Here is a 21,533-nt window from a genome sequence, read left to right as displayed (position 1 = left end):
GTCTGGATTCTGCGGAGGATGTTGGAGAGATCAAGCTGTGGTGCATCATTTGGGAATCTCAAGATCGCTGACCTCGATTTCGCAGATGATGCAGTCATCTTTGCGGAGACTTTAGGTATCCTTTTGGCGGTCCACAAGGTGCTGATTGAGGAGTCGGAGCAACTGGGATTACAGGTTTCCTGGGTCAAAACTAAGATCCAGGCTTTCAATGACATCTTGGATGCTGCTGTCCTGTCTGTGCCTGTTTGTGGTGAGGATGCTGAGGTCGTGGAGAGATTCACTTACCTTGGCAGTGATATTCATGTCTCTGTTGGCTGTTAGTGAAGAGGTCAACAGACATTTGGGTCGGACCTGGGGAGTCATGGATTCACTGGATCATGGGGTGTGGCGCTGCCGGTACCTGTGCGGGAGGACGAACGTCTGAGTCTTCAGATCCTTGGTGCTTGCAGTCTTGCTCTATGGATGTGAGACTTGGACTCTGACCAGGGATCTGAGACAGAGACTTCATTTCTTTGGTACCGGGTCTCTTCGGAGAATCCTTGGCTATCGCTGGTCGGACTTTGTGTCCAATGAGCGGTTGCTGAGAGAGACTCAAATTAGATTTGTTACCTGCATCGTCTGTGAGCATCAGCTGTAGCTGTATGGACATGTGGCTCGTTTTCCTGACGCTGATCCTGCTCACCAGATTCTCTCAGCGAGGGAGTCTCGTGAGTGGAGGAGGTCAATTGGCCGACCACGTGCCTCGTGGTTGCAGCAGGTTGATCGGCATCTCAAGGAGATGGGGATGGACCAGGCATCTGCCTGGAGGATGGCCAGTCGGAGGCCCCTGGAGTACTGGCGGAAAGTGGACGCAGCGATGCGCTGCTCTGCGCATGCTCCCATACCTGACCTGACCTGAGGCAAGCGAAAGAGCCAAGTGGGAGAAAACAGGATGCTGCTATAACACTGAAACAAAGCTTTGGGTCTCAAAGGAGGGTAAGGTAGTTGCCCCAAAGGTGCTTTTGCCATGGCTTTCTCATTTGGCTTATGGAATTGGCCACACGAGCAAACGGGGGATGCAGATGGAGGTACATGGTTCGTTGCGGGGTTTACAGCCGTGACAGAAATTTTTAGTAGAAGTTATGTGTATTGTCAACACCATAATGTTGGTGAAGTGTTTAAGCAACCAAAAGGAGCTCATCCTCCACCGTGAGGGCCTTTCATGCATATTCAAATAGACTTTCTAACCATGCCAAAATGTGGTAATTACAGTTACATCTTGGTAGTGGTCGATATGTTCACCAACTGGACTGAAGCATACCTGTGCAGAACATGTGATGCAAGGATGGTGGCAAAGCTTTTGCTCCCTCTATCAAGTGCAGCCTGTGGCTGCTGGTTGTATCATTGGTTGGGACGCGGCAATGCCGCTGATACAGTGTCCCCCTTACCAGTACACTGGTACTCATTTTGCCGACCTCGGAAGGATGACAGGCTGAGTCAACCTCCTGGTGTATATTAATTCAGTGGCCAACGGGGCTTGAACTCAGGATCCTAAGATCCCAAGCCACTACCCTAACCACTAATCCAACACCAGGCTTCAGCTTTTGCTTGAAGAGTACATTTGCAGGTATGGGATACTTTTCAAAATAACTAGTGATAAAGGATCACATTTCACATCAGATATTACTAAGGGACTCTGCAAAGCTTTGCAAATATATCAACACTTCCACTGTCCATACCATCCTGAGTCTGCAGGGCAAGTAGCATGCCAGAATGCCATACTGAAGAAAAACTTGCTAAAATATGTGATAAAACAGGTTTGAAATGGCCGGAGGCTATTCCTCTGGCACTGATGTCAATGAGGTCAATGGTAAACAGGCGCAGCGAACTGTCCCCACATGAAATATTGATTGGGAGGCCGACGCGCGTGCCGGTAACAGCTCCATTAACCCTGAAACAAATGAACATACATTTGATGGATGACACAATGATTAACTTTTGTGCTGCCTTAACAAGAGTTGTCACGGAATTTCACTCACAGGTCAAACAAGCACTACCGGAACCGGCTGCGAGGAGCATCACGGTATCCAGCCTGGTGACTGGGTGTACGTTAAGGTGTTCAAGCGGAAAAATGCACTGAGGGTATGTTGGATGGGACCCCACCAGGTATTATTGGTTACCCACACAGCTGTCAAGTGCGAAGGTAAGCCATCATGGACTCACACATCTCATTACAAAAGAGCATACAGGAAATCATAAGGAGAATATAAGAAAGCCGCAAGTGGGAAAAGCGTTACCAAAGGTTTATTCCATGTGTCGCAGTGTTTCTAGTCGGCATGCTCATGATTATGATAACATGGATGATAACAGAGAGTAAGAGCTTTTTTGGAATGCCAGGGAGAGTAGAATGTTGGGTAGGACCGGAGCAGAGGAAACAAATAATGGGTCATGATTGAGTAAGAATGGAAAAAGGAGATTAGCATCGGGACCAATTACATGAGAAAGGCATGTATGGGATAAATACCTTTTTTGACCCTGTCACACAATTATGCAATGAAGGAAAATAAGGCAAACTGTTGGGTATGTGCTCACCTCCTGCACTCTTGAAGAACAGGATTGCTGTTAGCAGTGATCTAACGGCAATCACCAGAATTTGTTTTAATGGCCGTGACCAACAGAGGATTCCTGCCACACATCCATACTGTTTCGGTACCCATTGCCAGTTAATAACGAGTTTAAGTTGTAACTGAAAGGATATATATATATATATATATATTGATATTAAATCGGAAAATTGCCTCAGTTGCAGTCTGTGTAAAATGTAGAAGTTCCCACTGTCTTAAGCTGTGTCAGCTGCTGTGCTGTTAACCGCAGCCAACGTCAGCCTACACGGGTTTGGAAACCTATTTGGCAGGACCATCAGCCCACCTCTGGGAACTAAGGGAATTATTCCATGGACACATTTCTGGCTTCTAGCTGGCTATCATCTCTTTTGAGAGAAGCCTTTGTGTGGAAAAATGTAAGAAATCAAACATCAAAGCGAGGGATATGTACCTTGGCCCCATGGCCAAAATACACAGTGCAACAAAGCTTGTCCAACAAGTGCACATATGTACTTCAGCTCGAAGGCTGACGTACTTGGTCAAACAAACACATGCATCCTAACCCACAGGTGCAGAACACATTGTCATACAATAACTGGGAACCACTCCTCTTATGAGAAATGCCTTCTTTCATTAAAAAAGGTAAAAACCCAAACATTTAAACTGAGCTTTGGACATTCACTTTGACCCCATGGCCAAAGTACAAAGTCCGCCAAGCCTTTCCCATGAGCAAACACATGCACTGCAGCCTAAAGGCTGAAGGCTGAAGCACATGGTCAATCAAACACATGCATTCTAATCCAAAGGTCCAGAATGCATGGCCATACAATAACGTGGGGTACACTTCTCAGGCAGAGTGGATTCCCCCCAGAAAGTGACTTGACATACCATCCCATGAGGGAGTCGATACGCCTATTACTTCTTAACTGGAATGGTGACCAAGAACCTCTCCTTCCTCTACTGTCACAGCCAACGTGTGGCCCCAAATGGAGTTCTATAATCCCCTCTTCCTGTCCAGCCTGGAGTTCCTCAAGGCAGCGTTCTGGGCCCTGTTCTTTTTCTGGTTTTCATCAATGATCTCTCCGACTCTCTGGAAAATCCTCTTTATATCTTTGCTGATGACTCCACCCTCTGTCCTACCATCTGTCATCCCTCAGCCTGGCAAGCTGCAGCTTCTTCGCTCACTGCAGATCTGGATAAAATCACAAACTGGTCCAACACGTGGAACATGTCTTTCAACCCTGACAAATCTCACACTCTCACCATGTCTCTCCGAAAGGACCATTTAGACCCCCCCCCCCATCTACTTTCTCAACAATCCTCTGGAAGAAGTCCTTTCATTCAAGCTTCTGGGTCTCGCTATCTGCCATGATCTTTCCTGAGAAAGCCAGATTTCCAACCTGGCCTCCAAAGCCAGTCGCTGACCGGGAATCCTCTGTCGTGCAAAGTCCTTCCTCGGCCCACCTGGGGTCCTGATCACAAACAAAGCTTTCGTCCACAGCCTGATGGAGTACTGCTCTCCCCTCTGGGCTGGTGCTCCTGCCTCTCACCTTTCTCGCTCCACGCTGTGGAAACCAAGGCATTTAAGATCATTGGTATCTCCCACGATGAGGCTGAAACTTTGGGCCTCTCACTCTCTCACCACAGGCAGGTCGGTGGTCTTTCTGTCTTCTACTGCCTCCTCTTCGGTCTCGCCCCCCCCCCCCCCAGGCTCTGTCTGTGATGTGTCCCTACCATATTTCTGCAAGGCGCTCAAAGTCTGCCAAACAACCCCCTTCCGGTAAAACGACTAAAATCATGAATCACTGCTCACCTTCACTCTTTCATTCCTCTTTTTCCCACTTTTGGAATGAACTCCCACACTCTCTTCAATCACATTCTTCCCTCCAGACCTTCAAAACAGCTGTTCACCACCACCTCTTATCTACCCCCCATCCAAATCCTCGATCTTTTCCACCCCCGTCAATCCACCCCAAACCCACCTCCTTAAAATTCACCGCTTTCGTTCCTGAAAGTCCCTGTAATGTCTATCTTGTGTACCCCGTGTAATGTCTATCTTGTGTACCCCGCCCCATCCCTCTCCCTTCTTCAGATCTCCTAACGTCTTTCTTCCCCACAGTTTTGTCCTTCCCTCCCTGCCCCTCTTGTCTCATGCCCTCATTGCTGTGCGTTGTGCGTTTGCTCTCATACGAGCCTCGACAATGGATACAAAATTAACAACAAAATAAAATAAACCAATGTCACCTGCAGGGTGACCCGTATCTTGCCAAAAGGTGACCACATGTGACTTCTTTAAGGTCACACTGAGGTGAACAGAGCTGCTATCCACCAGGAGCGACTCCTTGAGGAATATCTGCCTACGAGAGATTCTGATGAGAATCGTTCTACAGAGTAACCATGAAAAATATGCTTTTGCCTCATAACGTCACCAAATGATGTCATAATGTCTCAAGATTGACATGTCTAGAAAGCACTCATCGAGGTGTTCAATTTGAGGTACTACACGATATGGGTCCTAAAACTTGAAAATTTGACCTTGGGGTCAAATATGTTTGACCTTCAGCGCTAACCATGAAGGTCAAGGCCAATCGCCACCAAAAATTAATCAGCTGAGCGCCACACCATGATCTATATTCCCATGAAGTTTGAAGACGATCCGATCAAAATTACTCAAAAAATAAGGGTTTCGTCGACTCCCCTGATTTGCGACAAAGTGACCTTGACCTTTGACCTTGACCTTCAAAATTTTATGCGCTGAAAGGGACCTCTATAGGCCTCTGATATGCGAAGTTACAAAAATTTCAAATGATAACTGTGCTCTGCAGAGTGATTTATACGTGATTACAGACCCCCCCAAAAAAACAAAAAAAAACATATGAAGGTCAAGGCCAATCGCCACCAAAAATTAATTAGCTGAGCGCCAGACCAGGAACTATATTCCCATGAAGTGTGAAGACGATCCGATCAAAATTGCTCAAAAAATAAGGGTTTCGTCGACTCCCCTGATTTGCGACAAACTGACCTTGACCTTTGACCTTGACCTTCAAAATTTTGTGCACTGAAAGGGACTTCTATAGGCCTCTGATATGCGAAGTTACAAAAATTTCCAATGATAACTGTGCTCTGCAGAATTTTTTTATACGTGATTACAGACAAACAAACAACAACAAAAAAAAAACATACAAGCTGACTTACATATCTTGCAAAAACTTCGTTTTGGCAAGATAAAAATCCATGTCACAACAGCACTTACTGCAGGGATCACAGCCAACAGGGGGTGCTTACCACACCTGGATTCTGTTAGGTTCCCATTACCAGTTTATAAGAATTTTTAAAGTGAAGAAGTGCTAAAGGAATACACTCCCTCATGGGAATTCCTTTAACTTCATGACTGGTTGATTGAATGGCCATTTGGAGCATCAGCTTGGGATAGTCCATCACTGGAATTGAAGCTTTCACTCTTCCATCAAAGAAATTCTCCTGGAAGTGGGTCCCCAAAATTAGTTGTGGTTGGGGAGAGGAGGGAGGGGGGGATTAACAAATGATGCACGAGGCAGTGGTTCTCAACCGATGACCCATGTTGGTGAGACATGTTTGTTATGGTGGTATTATTTTGAGTTGCTGTGAGAGTGCAAGTCAATCTCACATCTTTTGTATTGTTTGAGTGCATCCTAAGCAGAAGTAATTATTATTACCTCCGCCACCAAAGGTTTGTCTGTCTGTCTGTGAGCAGGATATCTCAAAAGGTTATGGACGGATTCTGCCAGCATTTGGTGAACAGGCTGGGTATCTGCTATGGACGAATTGATTACATTTTTGTGAAGATCTGGATATGATTACAAATTTTTTAAAAGTAATTCTTCACAATTGAGAGATGGAGCCAAAAACGATATATAGCATGATATTTCAAAAAGTTGTGGATTGATTATGACAAAACTTGGTGGATGAGTTAGGTTGGTGATGAGGATAAGCTGATTAGGTTTTGGTTCAGGTCCGGATCCAGATCCAGCCTATCAGTGGGGTACAAAACGTAGAATGTTCAGCCTGGCGGAGGAGTGCCATTCGACTTTATTTATTTATTCTTCCTCTTTCTGTTTTTCTCTCTCTCCCTCTCTCTCTCCTCTTCCCTCTCTCTCCCTCTCTCTCACTACATCGACATAGCTCACCTTATAGTGACATTCGCTGATTCGCCGATTGTCTCCACATGCACGCTGTAGTTTCTCATCATGGAAAACAACCACTTTGCCATCTCGAGTAAGACGGACATCCATTTCCAGAATAGTTGCTCCAACTTTTACTGAGCTGAAAGATGACAAAATAAATGTCAGGAAAAGAGGAAACAAAATCATGGACATTCGACAATTAATTAGAAGATGCAGCTATGTGTTCTCTTTTTACAAATGATTAATCATTGTGAAGAATCTTCTTGGTAATATACATACTATATCGCAGAGACGATTGCATGTCAGAAAATGTTTCTCATTTTCCCCACCACCCATCACGTGTATCTCACACCCTTCATCTTGTATATTTCCAACTTCCTTTCCCATTCTATTTTACCAGTTCCTCAATTATCCTGTCCTCTCTTTTCAGATGTTATATTTATTTGACTGAAAGATATTTAATCAAGTAACGTAACAAGCAATTTGTCAAGGGGAAAATTAAATTTCTATTGACAGTCACATTCATCATAAGGCTACAAGCCGAGATTAACCGTTTCTCACTTGTCAAAAGCTTCCTCGGTGTTCTCCAGACATTCACCAGCACCTGTAAAAGTACATCCGTCAAAATCCCATTTTCATTGCATTCATTAAATTACATCATCATAACCATTCCTTTCACACCTTCAGATGCATAGGGCTGCCGAGGCACTTGCATTGGCTAAGCCCGAGGGGGAACAATCTTGGATGGGTCGCCACTCCAACGCAGCTCATTCTACCCAGTAAGATGGTACTCATTTTGCTGACCTTGGAATGATGACTGGCTGAGTGAACCCACCTGGTGTTATTTATGGCACGACAGGGGCTCAAACTCTGACCATGAGACCCAAAACCAAGAGATCGCAAAATCATAGAGAAATGTACTGCACTGTACTGAACAGGGTCATCACAAAGTCCTGTTACCCCTCCCCCACCCTACGTTTTGTGTATGTGTGCATGTGCGTATATATATATATATATATATATATATATATATATATATATATATATATATATACATACATATATATATATATATACATATACATATATATATATATATATACATATACATATACATATATATATATATATATATACATATACATATACATATATATATATATACATATATATATATATATATATATCTATTATAATACCAAGCTTGCACACTAAAAACTCGGCTCGCCGTCACACGATCCCTATGAAATTGCTGTGGCACTTAGCGGACATGCCGACAATGTTTGGGAAGTCTTGGCGTTCCATAGTACCACTTGCATTTTGCACAATGCGTATTTTTGTCATTCCCCATGTTCGGTCTGTCGTGTGCTACCAGCTATGTTGTACTGCTATCCCGTGCATGTGCATGGGTATCGCTAGTATATATATATATATATATATATATATATATATATATATATATATATATATATATATATATATATATATATATATATATATATATATATATATATATATATGTATATCTTCTTCTTCTTTCGGCTGCTCCCGTTCGGGGTCGCCACAGCGGATCATCCGTATGAATCACATAGTGATTTGGCACATGTTTTTACGCTGGATGCCCTTCCTGACACAACCCTGGTCGCCTCTTACGACACAGGGATATGGTACACCTATTTTAACCGGGGTATACACCGGCCCAGTATACTGGTACTCATTTCGCCGACCTCGGAAGGATGACAGGCTGAGTCAACCCCCTGGTGTATTCATTCAGTGGCTCAACGGGGCTTGAACTCAGGACCTTTTGGATCCCAAGCCGCTGCCCTAACCACTGCGCCAACACCAGGCTCCTATATATAGATATGTATATGTATATGTATATATGTATATATTTGTATATATATATATATATATATATATATATATATATATGTGTATATATATTGTTGTGGTTGAGGAAATTCGCAAACCACCATTCAGGTCCCGTAGGTGAGATATCTCTGTAAGTACATGTGTAGTTAGCCCAAACCCATTGTTTAGAGGGAATAAATGTGATTCATTCGGGCTACGACCCTTTAAGATAGCCGTTTTTCTGTTCTATCTTTATTTTGAACCAACCACGTCTCAACCGCCATCACACAACAACCACCAACCGCAACGCCGCTTCACAACAACAACAACGCCAACAGCCACGGCCTTTACCTTCACAACTCGCTCTCGCAACCATCGCATCACCGCCATTCCAAGCGTCGCCATGGCCATCATCGCCACAATAAACGCTCCACCACCTTCACCTCTCCTCCTTCTGCCGCCATTCCCGCACCGCTTGTGGGCACCGAGCGTCAGGCTGTCCTGGCCTCGTGCGGGACGCGCACTGAGCCGCGGGTGCAAAAAGCGGCCTTTCCGAGGAAAGGTCGGATCAGGAATGATCACGCCCACTTCCGATCCCTCCAATCATTAAGCGCGGGGCGATTTGGCCCCGCCTCCAGGAGCGTCGGAGTAGAATCGATATATGCAAATTCGCGGATCAGGAATGATTCACGCCCACTTTTCCTCCGTCCAATGGGCGAGCGTGGCTCCGCCCCGAGCCCATCCTAATCCGAAAATCTGCATATGGGTTCTCCTGTCGCACTATAAAGCGCCAAGCGCGGGGCGAATTGAGTCAGTTGAGAGTTTCTGTTTTGGGCTCGGGCGAGTTGTGACGGCGGCGAAGTGTGGCAGCAGCAGTCAAGATGGGTCTGGAGGAGAAGTCGGTCTGTCGGGGTTCGGAGTCTGTCGGGGAGCTGCAGAGAGGAGAAGCCGGGAACGCGGTCGAGGGCGCAGTGGAGTCGCTCGTAGCGGGACCCAAGCAAGCCAGCTATCCTCTTTCCCCAGAGCATCAACAACCCCCCCTGTTTCCCCCCGCGCTGAGATAGTGCGAAAAGGGGGCCCCGTTCCCACCCCATTCCAGGCAGTGCCAGCGAGGCCCGCGGAGGAGCGCGGAGTCGGGGCGCCGCCGCCATTTTGCGGCTCATCACAAGACGGGTAGGCTCGACGCGGTCTCGGCCCCAGGCCCGTCTGCCCCCTTGTATTTGAGGGTGGCCCTTTTCTTTTGCTTTTGAGTATATGTGTTGTCGGCGCCGTCTGTAAAGTAAAACTGTGTAAGTGTTGCCGTGTGCTCGTGTAGTCGGTAGTAGATCTGCATTGTGTTTCTTTTGTTGCAATTGCTTTTGGTGCATAATTGTTGTGTTTCTTTTACATTTGCTTTTTGTGCATAATTGTTGTAATTGTATATGTGTGCTCTCCGTTTGCCGCGGAATAAATGTGAATTATGTTGAACTGTTTTTCCCGTTTCGCTTCGTCTTTTCTTTAATTGAATCTCCATCTTACTTCACGTAAAGGGTTGGTAGGGGCTAAATACGCCCGACAATAAATCGGAACCGTCGAGGTTGACGATAACACCGCTCGGTTATCCCGATAGTACGGAACGGGTTGCTTAAAGTGGCCCGAGTCCGGAGTCGACCTGCGGCGAGGTGCGATCGCCCGGTCTACCCTCCGTGTGGGTAGTTAGGTAGGTCGAAATTGGCGAACAACCCTATCCCACGCGGGGGGCCGATTGGCACGATCGTGGTGAGGCCGAAAGGCCCACCCGTGACTCGTTCCCGGCGTTAGTCTGAGAGGGTCACGACGGAATTGTCCGTCCGGTGGGCGAGTGCCGTGATTCGAGTTACGTGGCCGCTCGCACGCCGGCGGGCGCGAATTCGCAACAATATGTATATATATATATATATATATATATATATATATATATATATATATATGTATTTATATATATATATATATGTATATATATATATATATATGTATATATATATATATATATATATATATATATATATATATATATATATATATATATATATATATATGTATATATATATATATATATATATATATATATATATATATGTATATATATATATATATATATGTATATATATATATATATATGTATATATATTTGTATATATATATATATATATATATATATATATATATATGTATATGTATATGTATGTGTATGTATATATGTAGAAAGAGAGAGAGGGGAGGGAGAGAGAGAGAGAGGGGAGGGAGAGAGAGAGGGGAGGGAGAGAGAGAGGGGTGAGTCGTGCATGGATGTGGCGTCATGGCGGCTTCGTGTGTGCAGCTGTGAGTACTGTGTTGTGTTGTTGTTCCTATCCCCATTTCGTTTCCCTCTGTATCACTGTTCGTGTTTGTGGAGGTTCCCCCCCCCCCCGCCTGTTTTCCCTTCCTGCTGAGACGAGAGAGGGAGAGCGCGCACGGGAGGTGCTTTGTGGGTTTTCCTTGAAACTTTTGGTTTCTGGGCCTACGTTTTCATCTGCCTTGTTTTCATAGACCTGCCGTTTATCGGTGATTTAGCTTCTTCCTTATACTCTTCTTTTTCCTTATATTTTCATTCTTTATTTTATTTTACCTTCGCCTGCGAATTCTGCTCGTGATAGGTCTTTGCTTCCTTTGTTTTCAGCTATGGCAAACAGTCGTTTGCAGAATAGCGTTTACGAGTCACTTACTCACAAAAATGCAGTGATAATTAGTCCTCCCGATGGAGTTCGTGTCGAGGACGTCGTGACGGGCTTGGGAGAACTCGTTGGTTTTGAAAATGTGTTAGCAGCTTCAAAGATGAACCAACGAGTTGTTGTTTTTCTTTCCGGGGAGCGCTGCGTCGCTCAGGCGGTTCAAACCGGTTTGTCTTTACCGCCAGATATTTTCGTTAGCATTAGTATGTTGGACTCACCGGCGGTGAAAATCACTTTGTCAAATTTGCCACCTTTCGTTAAAAGCGAACAGATCTTGTCCGTTTTAAAACAGTTTGGCACGGTGGTGTCAAAAATCTCCATGATTCCTTTTCGTTTCGTTCGGATTCCACAGTCCGCCATATCATGACCTTCCGGCGGCACTGTTACATGGTGTTAAAAAACAATGCTCAATCAATCGCTCAATGCCTCAGCTACGTTGGTAGTTGAAAATCGAAATTATCGAATGTACATTGCAACAGAGACAATGACGTGTTTCACGTGTGGTGCCTTCGGACATTTAAAAGGTGCTTGCCCGAAGTATATATCCGGTGGCACATCGAGACAGTCAGGAACAAGTGCCGATCCTAGTGGCACATCTAGAGTCGATATTAGTAATAATATTGGCGCGTCTGCAACGGGAGATCGACCTTCACATTTGAGCGCGGAAATCGATTATTCCCCGGCTGATGACGCGGGTTTTATCACTGTGTCCTCCAAGAGGAGTTATAAAAGAGGAAGCGGAAGTGAGAACACACAGGTGAGCTGTTTGAAAAAGATAGCGCCATCGAATGAACGCAATGTTTCTATCTTAGAAACAGAAGCTCCTGCAGCTGGTCTTTTGCTGCAGAATAGGTTCATTGTGTTCGCTGAAAAGGGAGGAGACGTTTCCGTTCATTCCTCTCACGAACAAGGACCGAGCGCAACGCCCCAAGATGTTGTGGTCACCACCCCGGTCACTGACAGTAAAATCAAGAACAACAAACCTGCTCTCGTCGCGCGCCCTGATGAGGACGAAGTGTCTGAGTTAATGGAGGAGGAAGAAGTAACAGCCCCAGAGGGAGAGTGCGAAGCCTCCGATACAAAAACGGTAATCCCTGTTACGGTCTTTAAAACTCCCGCTGTGGAAACAGCTACACCTTTAGTAGAAGATGATTTTCCCGTTGTGAGAGCATCGACTTCAGTGTGTGAAGAGAAAAATAAAAACCATTCGGATTACGACTCAGATGGGGCCTCGTCGTTTGCCTCTAGTGCTGGTAGCGAGGTCTGGAACGACCCAGCAATAGCCAAGGAACTGGAGGGTGATGATGATTTATCACCCATGGAAATTCTCCAGTTTCTTCAGGACATTTTTCGAAAGAAAAACGTTAAGATTATAACCTTCTTCCCGAACCTGTCTGCCTTTATAACCTCTTCAAGACGTCTCCTCAAGGCTGAACAACTTGGTGTGACTGAGTCACAAGTTTTTCGCCTTAGGAAGTGTGTATTGAAAGCTCGGAAAGAGCTACAAGCGCAACCCAACTTCCTTTTACCTGACAAACCTTCCCTACCTACACTATGACCTTTTCTATTGTAACTTTAAATATAAATGGGGGACGTTCACTCCTGCGCAAAGCTCAGGTAAAGTTGCTTGTCGAGCAAAAACATTTTGATGTTGTTCTTTTGCAAGAGACAAGATGTAGCTCTTCGTGCTCGAGCGAATGGACTCGCATCATGAAAGGACAATGGTTCTTTAGTAGCTTGACCTCTCCTCGTTCTGGAGTGGCTATTTATTTAAATCCCTCTTTCTGTCCTGAAAATGTCACCTTTAAGGGGATAATTAAAGGGCATTTAGTTTCAGTTAATTTCCTTTATATTGGTTATAAACACACTTTAAGAAATGTATATTCACCAAGTACGAGTACAGAAAGACTCGTTTTCTTCACACAGTTAGAAATGTTCCTCACACACCTTGTTTTTGATGGTCTTGTTTGTTTGTGTGGGGACTTTAATTGCACATTGTATCCCACCCTTGATCGTAATGGAGAAGAGCCCCACCCACCAATTATGGCACCCTTAAAGAGGGCATTGTCCAAATTCTCCCTTATTGATGTATGGAGACTCCAGAACCCATCTGCACGACAATACACGTGGTGCCGATGTGCCGATCTTGCAAGGATAGACAGATTTTACATCAATAATGACTCTTTAAATGTCATCGACCATGTTGACATCACTCCAAGTGGCTTTTCGGACCATCACATGGTTGTTCTTCATATACTTTCCCCGGTTCGAAATCGTGGCACTGCCCATTGGACCTTCAATGCGAGTCTTCTGCAAGATGACGCTTTTCCTGTCGCCTTCCGAGCCTTTTGGGAAGTTTTACAACTATGGAGCCCTTCCTACTCCTGCCTCGCAGAATGGTGGGACAATGCGAAAACCCATATCAGGACCTTTTGCCAGCAATATAGCTCCTTTTGTACCAAGAAGGAATCTGCGCTGCAATCTCTAATTGCTGAAGAAATATTGTCTCTCCAGTCAAGCCTTCAAACTCCCAGTGCTGAAAGGACTAGTTCTCTACTAACAACGAAGAAAGCCCTCCTCGCTCAACTCTGTACAAAACAAGCCAGAGGGGCTCTAATAAGGCCGCGAATGGAGAGCTACAGCTTTATCGATACTCCTTCCAAGTTTTTTTTTTTTGCGTTAGAAGCGAAAAAAAAGAGAAACTAGCAAATAACTTCGCTCCGGACACCAGGAGGCCGAGCAATACACGATCCAAAAGACATTAGGAGCTTGACCAAACAATACTTTTCTGACTTGTATTGTGCCAGAAACACTAAGGAAGACATGATTCGTTCTTTAACCACCTCTTTGCCCACCTTGTCTGAATCTGCATGTCAAAAACTTGACAAGGAAGTGATTCTTGACGAACTTTCTATTGCTTTGCAAACTTTGCCCACAGGTAAAGCTTCTGGACTTGATGGAATCCCTGCAGAGTGTTTTACAAAGCCTTCTGGGATGTGTTGGGACCTGAGCTGCTTGACCTCCTGGTTGATAGCCTACGGTCAGGCTTGTTACCACTGAGCTGTCGCAGGGCCACACTCGCTCTCATACCTAAGAAAGGAGACCTCCAGCAACTTAAAAATTTGCGTCCCATTTCGCTCCTCTGCACGGACTACAAGATTTTCTCGAAAGTTCTTGCCAACCGCCTCAAACCTTTGATTGAGGAGATTGTAGACCCCGATCAATCTTATTACATTCCTAAAAGGGCAATACACGATAGTATTTTTATTGTCCGTGACATGATCGATATTTATATTGCTGAACATAGAAATGTTGGTCTGGTGTTTTTAGACCAAGAAAAAGCTTTCGACACAATTGATCATTCTTATTTCTTTGCTGTTTTACGGGGGTTTGGTTTTAAGGAAAATTTTACTTGCTATATCAAACTTTTGTATGATAATATTTTTAGCGTGCTCAAAGTAAATAACATCTTAAGTCAGCCTTTCCCTGTTACCAGAGGTATCCGTCAAGGGTGCCCCCTGTCTGGCCTTTTATACTCCCTATCAATTGAACCTTTACTACATCGTTTACGCACGCGGCTACAAGGGTTTTATCCTCTGCCGGTAGAAAATCCCGTAAAAACCATTGCTTATGTGGATGATCTCTGTGCATTTGTGCACTCAGATGACGATGTTCGTGCTTTGGTTGAGTCTGTCAAGGAATTTAGCCTGGCTCGCTCGACTAAAGTTAATATGGAAAAGAGCAAAGCTTTTTATTTAGGTCCACAGAATGAGACTCCCCCTCCAACCCTGCCAGGGCAGCTTGAATGGACCAATGAAGGAATACACTACCTCGGTGTCTTTCTTGGAATTCCAGTTTTTATCTCAAAAAACTGGGAATCGCTGATTACCAAAACTGAGCAGCGGTTAATAAAATAGAGGGGACTATTGAAGCAGCTTTCCTACCGGGGTCGTACTCTCGTCATTAATAATCTTGCGGCATCAATGCTATGGCATGTTTTTAAGGCACTGCAGGCCCCAGCTTTTATCCTAAGAAAACTTCAAAGTCTTTTTGTGGACTTTTTCTGGGGGGGAAAGCACTGGCTCCGGCCAGGAATACTAAGCCTACCGACTACAGAGGGTGGACAGGGGCTAATAGAGGTAACGAGCAAAGGGATGGCTTTCCGCCTCCTCTCAGCATGAAGGCTTCTATACTCCCGACGTCCCATGGAAAGCCTTTGCCCATTGCTTGCTTAAGCAAGCTGGGAAACTTGGCTATGGTGACGAGCCCTTTCTTCTCAACACGAAGCATGTGGATATGACATCGGTCCCCCTTTTTTACCGAAGCATGCTGGAAGCATGGCAGGCGTTTTCTTTTCGCCGTGATACCAGTGCTTACTCCCTTCAGATGTTTTTAAAGGAACCAATATTTTAAAATCTTTTTTTAATGGGGTCTGTTGTGACAGATCTTTTATGCAAAAGTTTATTGATGTCGGCGTTACCAGAGTTGAACACCTCAGGAACCCCCTTGTACATAGATAGAAGCCAGCTGCTGACATTGCCGTGGCCACCAGTGTGAGGTCCATCAGAGTTATTGGCAGAATTTTCTCTGTGATCCTACGGACCTTTAAGCAAACCGGGTTAAAATGGGACCCAGACATTTAAGATGCTCTCCATCTTTCCCAATGTCCTTTCCCAAATCTGTTAATATTATTTCAAAGTTTTATGCCTTTTAACCGGATGGAGAAATCCTCAGTGTACAATCTATGTGTTCTCACCCTTTTTCCTGACAAACCTGCAGAGCCACAAGCTCATTGGCAAGCGCTGCTTCAAGCTAACCGTTCCACTACAATAAAATGGCAGGTGATGTACAGAGAACCTATTGTCAAGCGCTCGGGCGATCTGCAGTGGCGGCTGGCGCACAGCATCCTGCCTTGCACCTGCCTTGGTGCTCCAAGAATCAATTTAAAAACTTAATATTACCTCTTTGTAACCCCTTCCTTTCCTGGTTATTTATTTTGATGCTTGTACTAACATACTTCACCATGTGAAACTTGAATTTTCTCGTAACAAAGGGGAGAAGTCTCGCTTTCGCTCTCTCTCTCTCTCTCGCTTGGCACGCACGTGCAAACGAAAGGGGCTGTTGCTCAGTCTCCGACGGTACGTGTGGAGCCTGTGTTGCTTTCTCTCTTCTTATCATCTTCTTCTCTCTCATGTATTTTTTTTAGGGGTGTTCCTTGTGTATAAACTGTTATCAATGCTTTATCGATAACTTCAAAATTGAATTGGTTTCTTGTCTTCTTTTTTTCCACTCTTGTATATAATCCTTTTAGTGGGGCGGCTTAGCCCAAATATTCATAAGAATTGTGCATTTTGTGATACAAGCACCAAATTTGGTACAAATGTACATCAATATGTTGCGAACATTTTCAGATATTGGGCCAGTTGAAATTTTCTATTTATGTCCGCCATATTGGATTTCAAAATGGCCGCCACTTGAAATCTACATTTGCTATTATCTCTGGACGTAATGCAGCTATTGACTTGATTCTGGCAGTTGTTAGGGATTTGTTAGCTGTTAGGGTTAGCTGTTAGCTAACCCTAACCCTAACAGCAGGGACAGCAGACTCATTCCTGCGAGCATCCCATGTCTTGCGCACAAGAAGAGCACATCAAGTGACTGCAGCAGCACTGTACATCCTGAAACACCGTGCCTACAACCACTACTGTCTGGGAGAAACCAGGGATGCAGAGAACCTTCCGGAGTTTGAAGACTGGTGTTGCCAGAGAGGAGAAGACATCCCCCAGTTTCACGACTGGGCAACCGTGCTGGAACTAGAACTGTTGGTTCTAGTGTATGTGCGTTCTCTCAGGCAGGCATCGTTAATGATGTACCTCGATGCTCTGACAGAGCTGGTCCCCTGGTTCCATGCACTGGATCACACCCACTATGCTAGGTGGATACCAGTGCACCTGAAGGATATGGCCAAACTCACCATCAAACACCCAGATGTAGCCAGGAAATTCAGGGAAAGCCACTTCACCGTTCAGAAAACACAGAGGGTGTTCTCTTCAATCCCGATTGACCAGGCACATGAGCAGAATAATGCCTGCATCAAAGGAGACGGTGGAGCAGTTGGGCTCACTGACAACCCTAGTGCCCTACGTTGCTGGATGGTTGCGGGACCAGAAGTTGCCAGGGTGATCAAAGAATTCCAGGATGGGAACCAACACTGGAGACGGCAAACAGCAGACACACGTCATCATGATCAGACGCCAAGTGTACAGGCCTCATTTACGAAAGATGTTCGCTCTCTCTCTCGTCGGTGTCATAGAGGAGATGGGCAACCCATTCGAGGAGGAGAGTCAGGATGTAGTCAAACTGGACACAAAGGAGATCGCAGATCCTGCTGCTGTGGAGACCGTGATGAATGCCAAGAGGATTGGCCAAGAGCAGTTCGAGGCTTTCACCACTAGAGTGTCTGTTGGACAGAACAAAGGCAGTGGACGCACCCATTCCTCGTAACAAGCTGAAGGTGTTCAGCACTTCCACTCCAAGAAGCCAGAGCATAGGTCAGCAACAGCTCGCCTCCATCAAGAATGACCGTGAACTCTTCGCACGCCTGTACATTGGCTGCCAGACGAGGGATGGAAACCTTGAGGAGTTCTTTTGTCACGAGAATCATGCATGTCCTCCTGCATTGTCTGATGGTGGGAGCCTCTGCACTGGTACCAAGAGTGATCTCCTCACATGCTTGGAAGAAGTCTCCGATGCAAAGACAGAGACTCCTGTCACGACCTGTATTGTGCTTGATGGAGCAGCCATCGTCCAGATGCTGAAGCCGGCTGCATCAAAGACCTTTGAAGAGTATGCACAACAGATCTTCATCCCATATATGTCCACGAAGCTGCAAACAGTGTCACGCCTGGATCTGGTCTGGGATACTTACCTTGCTGATTCACTGAAAGGTAGTACACGTGCAAAGCAGGGACAAGGTGTGCGGAGACGTGTGGTGGCTGCCGCAGCCATACCAGGAAACTGGTAGAACTTCCTACGAGTGGACAGCAACAAGACCGAGCTGTTCAGGTTCCTCTCAGCAGCTCTCATGGAATGGTTTGACCAGGAGGACAAGCAACTCATCATTACTGATGGAGAGGCAGTGCTCAGCAAGCCACTACTGCCAGATCTGACCTCACTCGCCCCATGTAACCATGAAGAAGCTGACAGTCGGATGTTGCTGCATGCATCTCACGCAGTCCCGCATGGACACTATGCAATACTCATCCGGACTGTAGACACCGATGTTGTGGTGCTCGCAGTGTCCCTGGCACAGGAGTTGCAACCAGAAGACAAACTGTGGCTGGCATTCGGAACAGGCCAGAGTTTCCGATACCTAGCAGCACACGAAATAGCAGCTGGTTTGGGACGAGAGAAGGCTCGTGCACTGCCAATGTTCTACGCTCTAACTGGATGCGACACTGTGTCTAGTTTTCATAGACATGGCAAGAAGACTGCATGGGCAGTCTGGACGGTACTGCCAGAACTCACTGAGGCGCTGCTGCTGCTGTCCTCTGCACCTCGTGACATACCAGACGATGCAATGCGCATCATCGAGAGGTTCGTGATCCTGTTGTATGATCGAACCAGCAAATGCACAGACATTGACAAGGCCAGGAGGAAACTCTTCGCAAGGAAGAACAATGTGCAGCTCATTCCTCCAACGAAGGCAGCTCTGGAGGAACATGTCAAGAGGGCAGTGTATCAAGGTGGACATGTGTGGGGTCAGATACTGCTGCCAGCACCAGAGCTCCCTCCACCAACCAACTGGGGTTGGTCAAGGACTGGAGAAGGACAGTACACACCTTACTGGACCAGGCTAACTGAGGCAGCTCACAGCTGCATTGAGCTGGTTTCTTGCAAGTGCAAGAAAGGGTGTGTGAGGCACTGCAAGTGCAAAAAGGCTGCCCTTCAGTGCACAGCCCTCTGTGTGTGTGAAGGGGACTGCACATGACGACGAGTCAACAACATACATGTACTTGTGGCAATGCTGAACTTGTTAACATGACACTGTTTATGTACACGTATCTTCAGTACCGGTATATACCTAGCCTCAGATACCAGTACACCGAGCCTCAAATACTAGACCATGCAGCATGTCAGTATTATACCTAAGACATTTACAGAACTAAGACATTCTATTCAAAGTATTGTGTTGAATCCAATATTTGCCAAGATAATTTCCAAATAAAATTATATAACAGACTGTGATAGATAATATAAAGTTGAAAATGGTACCATTGGATTCCTTGCCCCCAAAAACATACATTTAGATACCAGAATTAAGTCAATAGCTGCATTACGTCCAGAGATAATAGCAAATGTCGATTTCAAGTGGTGGCCATTTTGAAATCCAATATGGCGGACATAAAGAGAGAATTTCAAGTGGCCCAATATCTGAAAATGTTCGCAACATATTAATGTACATTTGTGCCAAATTTGGTGCTTGTATCACAAAATGTACAACAGGTTTGCTATGCTGCTGCACTATTTGCTTTGTTGTATTGAATTTTTATCCTTTATATATATTTTTTAATAAAAGTCAAAGTCTGCCTCTCTCTCCTCTCTCTCCTCTCTCCTCTCTCTCCCCTCTCTCTCCTCTCTCTCTCTCTCTCTCTCTCTCTCTCTCTCTCTCTCTCTCTCGCTCTCCTCTCTCTCGCTCTCCTCTCTCTCCCCTTTCCCCCGCTCTCCTCTCTCTCCACGCTCTTTCTCTCTCCCCGCTCTCTCTCTCTCTCTCTCTCTCTCTCTCTCTCTCTCTCTCTCTCTCTCTCTCTCTCTCTCTCTCTCTCTCTCTCTCTCTCTCTCTCTCTCTCTCTCTCTCTCTCTCTCTCTCTCTCTCTCTCTCTCTCTCTCTCTCTCTCTCTCTCTCTCTCTCTCTCCTCTCTCTCTCCCCCTCTCTCTCTCCCCCTCTCTCTCCTCCCCTCTCTCTCTCTCCCTCTCTCTCTCTCCCCCTTCTCTCTCCCCTCCTCTCCCTCTCTCTCCCCCCTCTCTTTCTCTTTCTCCCCCTCTCTCTCGCTTTCTCCCCCCCCTCTCTCTCTCTCTCTCTCTGATTGTCCTCTTTAACAAATCTTCCCGTATTGTTTTTACCATTTCCCCATTTTGATCTTCGAACTTGTCCATTTTGATACCTTACTCCTTTACCAATTCAGACGAGAATCCCACTCCTGGCACCACTTGTTACGACTTAGCACTTGGGTGGAGGGCTCTGGGTACCGCCGATTGCTCAGGAGGTCCTGATTGACGTGCTTGGGATCCAATACGCACCCCTTGTGCGGTCACGTTGTATAAGCAGTCAGATTTGACTGAGCGACGTTAACAACCTAATGCTGATGTCAATTCACACACCCCACTCTTCAACACACAGTATCATATGCAAATCCAAAAATGCAATGCAAAATTCAAAACAGAGGAATAAAGCCAAATGTTTCACTCAGGATAAAGAAACACAGGATACACCACCAAGCAATGGATAAATCATGTCACTAAAAAAAAGAATTTAATACAATATATGCAGTGGTAACAATTGAAGAAATTAAAGGACAGACAGGTGCCAAAACAATATGGACAAGACAATTCAACAGCCCACCAGTTATCCTGTGCAAATCCCAAAAGGGGGGCGAGAGGGGGATAACAAAGCTCAGTGTCTTCAACAGAGACGATGCCTCCAACAGGTGGCCCTCGGAGGGATCATTCCAATCCTTAAAGAGGTCTTACAGGCCAGGTATTTCGTCACAAGCTGGACCGCATATCCTACATTCATTTCTGCCTTTCTCTCTCGCCCTCTCACCAGTAGGCCGGGGGCCAGTGGGACCTACCTTGTACTCCCCCCCCCCTGCGACAATTTTTCTCTGATACCACAGTGTTCGTATATATCCCAAGTATCAGAAAAAAGATGTTCCCAGAAAAATAACTCATTTGCACTATTCCATCTCCAACTCCATCTCCATCTCTTTCTTTTTCTCTTTTTCTCTTTTTCTCTTTCGGTTATCTCTTCGAGCATGACCTAATAATATGGGTGTCGATGTCCTTCGATCCGTCCATCCATCCGTCCGTTCACAATGAAGTTGAAGCGGGAGATCTGGTCATTAGTGATCCTGATAGAGGTCGATGAGACATACACGATGGTATGACTTTCAAGGTCACCGAAGGTCAAGGTCAAGGTCACGAGGCCT

The 21,533-nt window shown here is 45.5% G+C and overlaps 2 protein-coding genes across 6 annotated transcripts in view; one reads left to right on the top strand and one right to left on the bottom strand.

Moving 5' to 3' along the window:
* Positions 1-21,533, bottom strand: part of GDPD1 (glycerophosphodiester phosphodiesterase domain containing 1) — a 102,316-nt gene that overhangs the window by 45,996 nt on the left and 34,787 nt on the right. For all 3 annotated transcript variants that reach the window (XM_085879559.1, XM_085879558.1, XM_085879557.1), the window contains 2 exons: positions 7,307-7,349; positions 6,749-6,884 (listed from right to left, as the gene is read on the bottom strand). In XM_085879559.1, coding sequence (XP_085735685.1) covers positions 6,749-6,884; positions 7,307-7,349 — 179 coding nt within the window. The remainder of the gene's footprint in view (positions 1-6,748; positions 6,885-7,306; positions 7,350-21,533) is intronic.
* LOC147028821 (uncharacterized) overlaps positions 1-21,533 on the top strand; it is a 116,390-nt gene that overhangs the window by 90,060 nt on the left and 4,797 nt on the right. The window contains exons 3-4 of one of the 3 annotated variants that reach the window (XM_085879562.1): positions 2,021-2,182; positions 16,105-16,166. In XM_085879562.1, the coding sequence (XP_085735688.1) occupies positions 2,021-2,182; positions 16,105-16,166 (224 nt within the window). Of the gene's footprint in view, positions 1-2,020; positions 2,183-10,886; positions 10,937-10,980; positions 19,914-21,533 lie in introns of those variants that run through there. The other 2 variants (XM_085879561.1, XM_085879560.1) reach the window with 2 other exon arrangements.

This window comes from Eptatretus burgeri, chromosome 4 (assembly GCF_056783735.1).
Source record: "Eptatretus burgeri isolate ZD-2024b chromosome 4, Ebu_testis_v1, whole genome shotgun sequence".
Taxonomy (NCBI): Eukaryota; Metazoa; Chordata; class Myxini; order Myxiniformes; family Myxinidae; genus Eptatretus; species Eptatretus burgeri.
This window is presented reverse-complemented; position numbering and strand designations above follow the sequence as displayed.